Source organism: Octopus bimaculoides, chromosome 1 (assembly GCF_001194135.2).
Source record: "Octopus bimaculoides isolate UCB-OBI-ISO-001 chromosome 1, ASM119413v2, whole genome shotgun sequence".
Classification (NCBI taxonomy): domain Eukaryota; kingdom Metazoa; phylum Mollusca; class Cephalopoda; order Octopoda; family Octopodidae; genus Octopus; species Octopus bimaculoides.
Window position 1 is genome coordinate 129,954,132 of NC_068981.1, and position 10,470 is coordinate 129,964,601.

A 10,470-nucleotide genomic window follows, 5' to 3' on the forward strand; every position below is an offset into this window, starting at 1 on the left:
AAGAATATTGATTTTTCACACTGGCACTATACTACAGATAAGTAACTCATTACATGACTAGTACCTATTCAACTAATCCCACAAAGATGCAAGATGAAGTAGTAAAATGTCATTAAAACTGGAGAATGAGAGAATTAAATACTTTAAGTGTTCAGTCTAACATTTTTCATCAGACTTCATCCAACCTTAAATTCAAGGAGATTGAAAAACAAAACAAAGTTTCTGAGTTTACTATTTTTTTCTCATTTTTTAATTTTGTTTTTTTTTTGCTTTTATATAGTAAGAAAAAAGTTATGTTGTTCATGGGGCTTCTTACTATGGTTGTAATTGTTTGTTTTGCTAGCTACCAACTTCTCACAAGAAGAGTGCTACAGTTTGAAACTGGCTGTCCATCTACACAGTGTAAACAAACAGGGTACAGTATCTTCTAAAAGGAGGTAGGCAGGCAGGCATTGATATAATAACCTAAGTTTAGTCTTCGTCATAATGATGTTGCTGTAGAATGGTTCGTTGGTAATACAGAATCCATACATTTTTTAGCTTCTTCGGTTAAATCCTTAGCTTCTCCTTTCAGTTTACCAATCACCCATTCCATTGCTTGTCGGCCCTGCAAAAACAAAGACAATTAGTGAATTATTGAAATAAAGGATTATAAACTATTTTCAAAATATGTCATAGTGTCACTTCTAATGAGTAAATGAGGAGATTTTTAAATGATTGCTTCACCATTTAAATACTACAACACCAAACTTTCCCTCTAATAAATCTCTAGTCTGAAATCAATATGCTCAGATATTAATTTGAACATATTGGGACTAGCTGAATAACAGATAAAGAAAATTATATATATATATCATATAATGGAGTCGTTTATTTGTTGAAAGAGTTGTCTTGTGAATCACTTAAATATGAATTAGGACTGGAACCAGTTTTGGGTTCATTCAGTCAACTTGATCAAGTAGAAGTTTAGCAGCATAACACGTTGATGGATTTATAGATTGTTCAAACTAATAAGTTCTGGCCATGTTGAAATACTTTCTTTCTAAAATGAAACATCATGAATTGATGTGTCAACCTAATGCCATGCTAATGTGTTCTGCCTTGTTCCAATTTAGAATGCGTAAAATTTGAACTTGTGGTCACTGTTGTCAGTAGAATATAATAAACATGATAATTAAAAGTTTGTTTTCCATTTTTTATGCTTCAAATACAAAAACAAATTAATAAAAAATTAAAATCTTCACCTTGCCAGCATTGTTTGATATTGTATCAGTTAAAATTCCTTCTAAATAACTTGATAATGGGATGCCTTTCACATTAACAATGGCTTCTTGTTTAAGGAGTGTACTGCAAGAAGTAAAATAAGAAACATTCAACAATTAGAAAATTTGGTATTAAAACAGAACACAAAAACTTTGAGATGATGTGCTTTCAAGTAATGTTTTTTTAAATCCTCTTTAATCCTTTAACATTTAAAATGACCATATCCAGCCCAAATATTGTACCTGATCTATGTTCAAATCAACCAGATCTAGCCTCTTACACTTGCCCTACAATGTCATTCTAAAAATGACAATCATAACATCAAAATCTCAAAGCTATGAGATAATGTTAACAAATAGGCATTACATTTGACAGAGTAATCTGAATGTGAAAGGGTAAACATCCTATTTCTAAGAATACACATCCTTTAAATTAGTGAAAAACCAAAATGGATAAGAAAGTTGAAGCATCTGGAGATGATCAACAAACTAGAATAGATAGAAACAAACAAAACTGCGGTTGGTATGGAAAAATACCTGCTGCCCAACAGTAACTCCTAAAAAAAATATAGACATATGATAATTAAATAAGTTTAGCTACTGGAAAGAATAATTCAATTTAAAGAAACAAACAACACTAATGACTGTGATGATGATAATAAATAGAACAAAAGAAGGATGCTTCTTTTTGATAACAGTAAAGAGATAAGGGTGCCCTAAATGTTTACAGGTCAACCCCTTAGCATTCAGCTTATTTTATCAAATGCACAGATATAGCCAGTTTAAACACTAAAGGGCTAAACAGACAAACAGTGAAACAAAGTAGACACACAGGCAGTCAGAAAAAAATGGGAAGTAGTTCAAAACAAAACAGGTCAATTATGATCACTTAACTTTGAACTATCAAAAGACAAATTATGGGTTGCCTCATAATTTGTTTGAAGTCTGAGTTTACTATTTTTTTCTCATTTTTTAATTTTGTTTTTTTTTTGCTTTTATATAGTAAGAAAAAAGTTATGTTGTTCATGGGGCTTCTTACTATGGTTGTAATTGTTTGTTTTGCTAGCTACCAACTTCTCACAAGAAGACTTCAAGGCATTCTAAGACTAATTCATATATTGTTTTGAAAAAATGTAGAAGTCATTTCAGTTTATGTGGAAATCTGCCAGAAACAGCAATTATAGATTTATATCTATAATTACTAAATATTTAATTACAAGTCATTGACTGGCAGGAACTGTAGAGCATTGAGGTTAATAATTTATGATATCTAGTTTTGCTTCTGTTTTGAATTTATGCCCCAATTTTAATCACAGTCAATAAGTACCAGAAATATATTTGAACTGATTCCATAAACTATAGCCTATGGGATTTTATGACCATTCCACATTATACTAATATATTCCTGCTGTGAAAAAATAGGATGGTAATTGCAATATTTTTTTAATGAATTTCCTAATAATCATAAAATGTTTGTTGCAGTTCAGACTATTTAAACCTTTAGCATTTAAACTGGCCATGTCTGGCCTAAATATTCTACTAGTTTTATGTTTAAACTGGTCAGATCTAGTCTGTCATATCTAGCCGACAATGTTATTCTAAAAACAAACAATCACATCATCATAATCTTTAAGCTTGGATATAATGCATGATTAATTCAAAACAATGTAAATAAATAAGCATTATATTTGACAGAATAATCTGAATGCTAATGGGTTAAATCACAATTTTAACACTGTGGGGATACTTTCAAGAGAAAGACAGAATCCAGAACAAAAGAAATGCATTACAAGGGTGGCCCTTACATATATTTATGACTGTTGCTCTTTGAGTGAACATTTTACTATGTGATGCTTTACACAGAACAGTGAAACCAATTAAATCAACAGTGTTGAGCCAAGCTTCTGAAGTCACTAAATAAAGTGCTAGTTTAGGGCAGTGGAATGAGGAAATTGATAGAATGTCAGTCGGGATGCCTTACAGTATTTGTTCCAGTGCTTTGTTCTCCAAGTTCAAATCCTGTCATAGCATACTTAGGTGGTAGACTTAGTCAGTCATCTGGTTTAACACTAGCATCTTGTCCTTGAGTGTTTTTAATAGAGTTCACTTCATTGCAAGCTTCCTCCCTCCCACCACACTCATCAGTTCTCTCAGAATCATGGGCACATATATAATAAACTTATCAAACACTGGTACTGTACAGTATCCACAGCTAAGACTCTTTCACTTTCACAGACTCTTTCACAGTTTCTTAACTGTAGTTATAATGAATAGATTTAGCTAATTGTCATAAGCAGCCAGGACGAGTGTTTTGTTAATTAGTAAAACTGAACTCAAATCTTCCTATGGACTTCAATCAAACAATAGAAAACGACTTAAGAATACTTCCCCTTGAAATCCTTAGGAAGTGGTTGATGACAAACATTTAAGATATTTTCTTCATAAAATTAGTAAGCTAACGATGCAGGCATCAGTAGCTTAGTGAGAGCCCCCAGTACCCCAGTGTGGTGAGGTATTCTTTTGCATCTTTACCTTAATGGGCATGAAAGGCCATAGGACATTTCAAACCTTCTCATATCTCCACTCCACCTGGGATATGGACATGCAGTTAAAAATGTTGGATTGGGTTCTGGGTTCATTCCTACTGCATAGCAACTAGAGCAAGTATCTTCTACTACAACCTTGGGTTTACCAAGACCTTGTAAATAAAATGTGGTCAATAGAAACAACAGAATCATTCCACGCACACACACACACACACACACACACACACAGAGCAGTGTGAATTGACAAAACTGGTGCAACTAAATGCAGTAGTATTTTGGTTTCTGTTATGGTTATGCCCCTTCGTGGATGAGCACAAAATAAATACCAAAGTACTGGAGTTGATATAATTAACTAAAGCTCTTTTGGCTGTGTTCCAGTGCAATAAGAAATTCAAATATTTTTTCTAGAAAATCTGCCAACTGGAAATATGCTGCGCGTGGGAAGGCCCGGCAGCCCAGGTGAAACCTAAATCTAAGGCCTCAGCCAGTCCACTTATGCGTACCTTCCTTCATTGTACACTAAACTCCACTTGCGAAGACCTGTTGAGGCAAGTGAAATCGAAATTGAGTTAAATTCGACGACTGGCACCCATGCCAACGTCGTCTCCTTCATTGGACACGAAACTCAGCTTGCGAAGACTTATTGGGGCAAGCGAAAGCGAAATTGTGATGGCACCTGTGCCCAGCGTCGCCTTTCTGGCACTTGTGCCCGCGGCATGTGTAAGGACTTTCGAGCGAGATCGTTGCCAGTGCCCTTGGACTGGCTCTTGTGCGGGTGGCACATAAAATACACCATTTTGAGCGTAGCCGTTGCCAGTACCGCCTGACTGGCCTTCGTGCCGGTGGCACGTAAAAGCACCCACTACACTCTCTGAGTGGTTGGCGTTAGGAAGGGCATCCAGCTGTAGAAACTCTGCCAAATCAGATTGGAGCCTGGTATAGCCATCTGGTTTCACCAGTCCTCAGTCAAATCGTCCAACCCATGCTAGCATGGAAAGTGGATGTTAAACGACGACGATGATGATGATGATCAAAGACATATGGAGGTTTTGCTTTTAGTGAAGGAGGGATTATTTTCCCAGCTAACATCAACCAGTAGATCTGCAGTGTATTATATACTTAAAAACAGATACTTTACAGCTGAATTCCCTCCCAAATACAGAAAGATGTGTTAAGTGACAGTAAAACATTTTAGTTGGCTCCAAATTGATCAGAGTAATGTCCCTTATCACAAGACGCAGCATAAAATTTGAACCAAAAAAATATCAGCTTACCCAATTTAATTGCAAAATTAAATTTCATGATCATTCTAGTAACAATGTTAAATATCTACCAAAAACTAGATTTTAGTATTTACTGCAATAATCTCAACTTATCTGAACAGAAAATAGTTTTAAACATGACATAACTTGACAAAAGATAGACTGGTATATGAAACTGCTTTCTGCAGTTAAGGGTAATGAAATTTTGAGTCAATAAACAGGATTTCCACAGTTAAAGGGTTAACTTCTTGAATACTGAAATGTTTACCTTACTAGAAACAACTTCATCAAAGAAGCAAGTTTCTCATATGAGACTCTGATGAAGCTATAAAATATTACTCAAGCACTCAAGTATGAGTCCATTGCACTTCATAGCAGAAACAGTAGTAAGCTAATGAAGTTCATAAGGTAATCGTTTATTTCTTTGTCATCTTATTTTCTTATACAAGGTGTTGACAGTAGGTAACAACAAGAAACAACAACCTACTCTCCTTTAATATCAAATATTGGTTTCAAATTTTAGCACAACCCCAGTAATTTTGGGGTTGATTACATTGACCCCAGTGTTCAACTTATTTCACTGACACCAAAAGGATGAAAGGCAAAGTTGACCTCAATGGAATTTGAACTCAGAACATAAAGACAGACAGAATGCTGCAAAGAATTTTGCCTGGTGTGTAAACAATTCTGCTAGCTCACTGCATATCTCTAATATTAGATATTGATAGCTAACATAAAGCATAGTGAGAGAGGGAGAGAGCAAGATGGTGGAGGGGAAAGTGCTTCAGGCAGAGAAAAGCTGTTTTTCAGGATAATAGATTACAAAATCAAATTTTAGTTTGAAGAATATGTCCTAACATTCAAATATTGTTTTCAGTTGATTCAAATAAAATTTTAATGTTATATAGTTGACTTACCTAGATTTATCTTTGGGATCAGGACAATATGTTAAGTTTTCATCAATAGATACAATATTATAGAATGTTAACTGGAAAACAAAATGTTAGAATTGTCACTAAAGAACAAAAGAGAACTGCATCAATAATTAAAAAAAAAAATTTTTCTAGCAATAAATCCAATTTTCTATAGTAGTATGGGTGGGATATGCTTTGCAAATTTATATATTTTGAATATTGTTGGGTCAGTTAATTTTATAACTGGATTCTTTTCTCCATCTATGAAGCAGAAGAAAATTTGTTTTTAGATAAATCAAGCAGAATCATGTTAATGTCTAGAGAAGTGCAATACATAAGTATAAATTAGAAGTCCCTTTTCATTGTCATTGTGGTAGATCTTTGTCATTGAACAATGAAATTTCAGAAGTTCAAACAACTGAATTACCTGCTCCTGAATTAAAGTATGAGTGGCTGAGCATTCCAAAGACGTGTGTACTCTTAACACAATTCTCAAATAGAATCAGCATGACAGTGAGTGACAAGGCTGTACATCTTGAATTCATCATCATCATTATCACAATCTAGCATGGGTTAGGCAATCTACCCCATGAACTTCTATACAGCTTCCATGTATCCAATTTCACAAGATATGGGTCAACTCCAAGCTAAAGAAAATTTGCCCATGATGCCACACAGTGGAATCAAACCTGAAGCCTTGTGGTTGCCAAACAAACTTCTTAACCATTCGACCATACTGTACCAACACTGTTGTAACACACATATAAAAAAAAATATACTCCACAATAAGGGGTAACTTCCTCACATGAGATAGGCTAGCCATTTCAATCTCTGACACACTACACTGCATTCAGATGAAGAAAAAGTACTCTAACAATTTCATAACAAAGTATCTCAGACACATACTTGTAAAATAAATCTCACAATCCTACTGATTCATACTGATTCATATATACATTTTTGTTTGACTTTGGTCAATAAGTGTTATTTCCTGTATGTTTCTATCCAGAAATCAAAAGAAATGACTATTATTCCCTTCAAACTTAGCTTTTGTGACATGGACATCAATGTTTTGAAGTTGACCTATTTCCCATTACATTTCAGACAGATTCAGCACTGAGTTGCTGTGGCAGAAATATTGTTATAGCAAATATTCTGCTCAATGTCACATATTTGCTTGTCAGTTGCTTGACCACTTGCATAACCACTTGAGCATGTCTCTTAGTGACTGACAATATGTACATCTCTGATCATGAGCAGTAGTGGGGGAGCATCATAGCCATGTGTTGAGAGAAATTCTTAGGAGTTTGAATAAGTGTAACAAAAGCCATTTTTCATGCGTTCTAGGGGTAAGCAAATAGGAAATAACAGCTACTATTGAAGGACAAAAATTGTGTTACACAGCGTTATTAAACCATGCATCTTAATTCTCATAAGTAAAAATTATAATTGGAGTGAGCATTCTGGTAATCTAATCTTAATTGCAACAGTAATATTACTAAGTGTTGAAAAATTACTAGCTATAACAATCAAAAACGCTCATTTTCTCTTTATGAATTTAAGATTTCTTACTTCTAATAGTCTTATTTTGAGAATGAATGAATAGATAATGTGGACAATACACATGTCACATTAACTCCACTTTTGCTCTTTTAGTGTAGAGATCAAATCAAATGATGGCCACCAAAATAATTTTTTGCTCCTCCCCCTCCCCCATTATATTTCACACACACACACATAAACTAACAATACAACATTAAAAAAGGTAACTTACGTTTCGTGTTTGTAAGGTCATTCGTTTAGAGCGTGGGTCAACTTCTGAGATTTCACTAGCAAAACATGTTCGGTCAATGCCAACAATCTGGATAAAATATAAAATAAAATTGCAATAATTTTTATTTCATCTCTACAGAATATAATGATAATTATGATGTAAATTAATTTCTATTTCAAATGTGCAAGTCAGAGGGATACTACTATTTACTTACTTTGTCATAACTATCTTTTATCTTTTATTTGTTTCAATCACTGGACTGTGGCCATGCTGGGGTACCACTTTAAAGGGTTTTAGTTGAAAAAAATCAATCCCAGTATTTTCTTTTTCTCTTTTTTTAAACCTAGTACTTATTCTATTGATCTCTTATGTCAAATTGCTAAGTTTGGCATAGGAGATCAATAGAATAGCAGTTGTCAAGCAATGGTGGGGGACAAATACAAACACACACGCACACATACATTACAGGTTTCTTTCAGTTTTTGTCTAACAAATCCCCTCACAAGGTTTTAGTAGGCCAGGGGATAAAGTAGAAAACACTTACCCAAAGTGCCATGCAATGGGACTGAAACCAGAACCATGTGGTTGGGAAGCTAACCTCATACCATTCAGGCACATATTATTTACAAACTAATATTTTTATTTTCAGTACAGTATTCCTTGCTTAGTTGATAATTACATAAACTGTGGTTAATTAGAATTAGCAATGTAAATAGCTTTCATTAATGCTTCAATTTAAAAAATGTAACAGCCATAAATTAATTTGACAACTGTAAAGATTTAATCTATTTTAACAGGTGAGAAAGAAGTCTATTAATCTGAAAATGATATAACAATTTCAAGAAAAGTATTTTCTTCAAAATGACTAATAACAGCTAATATAAATGAAACTGAAGAAATACTTACTCTAGTTACCCAAGGCTGTAATCCCCAGGAAGTACTAAGAAGTCGATGAGTTTTCAAGACACCATTTCTATCAACATACCGATCAACAATATCAACACCTACAACACTTTGTGTTATAGGGTTAGGGTATTTTTGCCATGCAGCATTCACTACAGTTTCCCATGGGTGTCTGAAATAAAATATTAATATTTTAAATGATTCTTGCTAGAAAATAAATACTAAAAATAATTACAATCACACTCGAAATGAAACAAAAAAAAAAAAACATCATCATTATCATCCTTTAAAATCCATTTTCCATGCTGGCATGGGTTGGACATGTAGAGAGTAAAACTGATAATACATAAGAGTAAAAAATGATTCCATAGATTTTGCCACTAAAAAGCAGAACAACATACTGTTTCTAATTTAAAATGCCCGGACAGTTAACCCAATGTTTCATACACTACAACAGTAGTTCTCAACCATTCCTTACCTATGAACCCCTTTGATTCCTATTTTATTCAGATGGACCCTGATAGCCATCCAATGTTTAAAGTATCCTATTATATTTTTATAATCAAATATTATTAGGAATTTTATTGACAGAAATTGTTAAAATGTTTTGTGTATTGTAGAAGTATAATCAATTTATTGCACATATTTTAACAACAAAATTTCATATGGACCCCCAAGGGTCATTTGGAACCCTGTTGAGAAATACTGCTCTTCAATAACTTCATTCTCAGAGCACATTCAAATGCCATAACCTTCTGTTCAGAGACCCTTCTCAAGCAGAGTATTTGAATTCATAACATTTCTAATGCAAGATTTAACTGCCTTAATCCCAAAACAATTGTCAGTAAAATGTTAACACATTTGAATAACAAATGAAAGCCTATCCATATATGCATGTGTGTACACATGTATATGTAAGTATGTATACGTATGTATATATGCATATACATATATTATTTATATTATTATATGATCGAACGCCACGCATCCACTTTCAAGTAAGTTTTATCTTAATAATCCTGATGCGACACTATTACTATCTCTATTTCTCTCTCTCTTCTTCCTTCTTTCTTTTTTTTTCTTTCCCATCCTTTCTCTAATTCTTCTCCCCCTTTCACTGTTCTCTATCTGTCCCTCTCTCTCCCTCACTCCTCCTCTTCCTCCTTGACACTCTCATTGCTCACATGTGACCAGCGGCCATCTTTTTTCTCCCAACTCAAATTTCTTTCTTCCCTCTTGTTAAACTACAAGGGATAGCATGCATTTTTTCTGTCTCCTATCAAAGCTTGTTTCTCCAGCGTTCAGCACTTCACCTCATTATGGCTTAACAGCTCTTACCGTTTGTTTTAACTGTCCTGTTTTTGTTACCAACTTTGACCCTCTGCAAATCCAAAATTTGATTTAATTTGCTTTGCGGGAGTGTCTGTTTTGATGAAGACACATCTTGTCCTAACGCTCAAAATGCAGAGTAGATAAAACAGTGGACAACTGAAGAAGGGATGGTTCTTTATATGGCCTGTCTCGTTTTTTTATTTGTTTCTTTCATTGGTTGCAAAAAAAGTTAATTTTCCATGTTTTTGTATTTCATTGTCTTCTTTTTCATGTTGTTTATGTTTTTTGAAGTCCTGTAGCCATTTGTGCATGTGTATATATACATATATGTAAGTACACACATGTACTTTTATGAGTTTTTTTTTTAATAATTGTTTGTTATATAATATTATGTTATATTATATTCATAGTATATCAAGTAATATTGTAATATAAATAAATTATTGGATTGTCAATAGTATCTCTCTATTTAATTTA

General features: G+C 33.7%; 1 protein-coding gene across 1 annotated transcript in view; it reads right to left on the reverse strand.

Moving 5' to 3' along the window:
• Positions 1-219: 219 nt before the first annotated feature.
• LOC106875811 (PRELI domain containing protein 3B) overlaps positions 220-10,470 on the reverse strand; it is a 35,243-nt gene continuing 24,992 nt past the window's right edge. The window contains exons 2-6 of the mRNA XM_052970497.1: positions 8,665-8,833; positions 7,759-7,845; positions 5,988-6,058; positions 1,245-1,347; positions 220-607 (exon numbers count right to left, since the gene is read on the reverse strand). Of these exons, the coding sequence (XP_052826457.1) occupies positions 482-607; positions 1,245-1,347; positions 5,988-6,058; positions 7,759-7,845; positions 8,665-8,833 (556 nt within the window). The 3' untranslated portion in view covers positions 220-481. The remainder of the gene's footprint in view (positions 608-1,244; positions 1,348-5,987; positions 6,059-7,758; positions 7,846-8,664; positions 8,834-10,470) is intronic.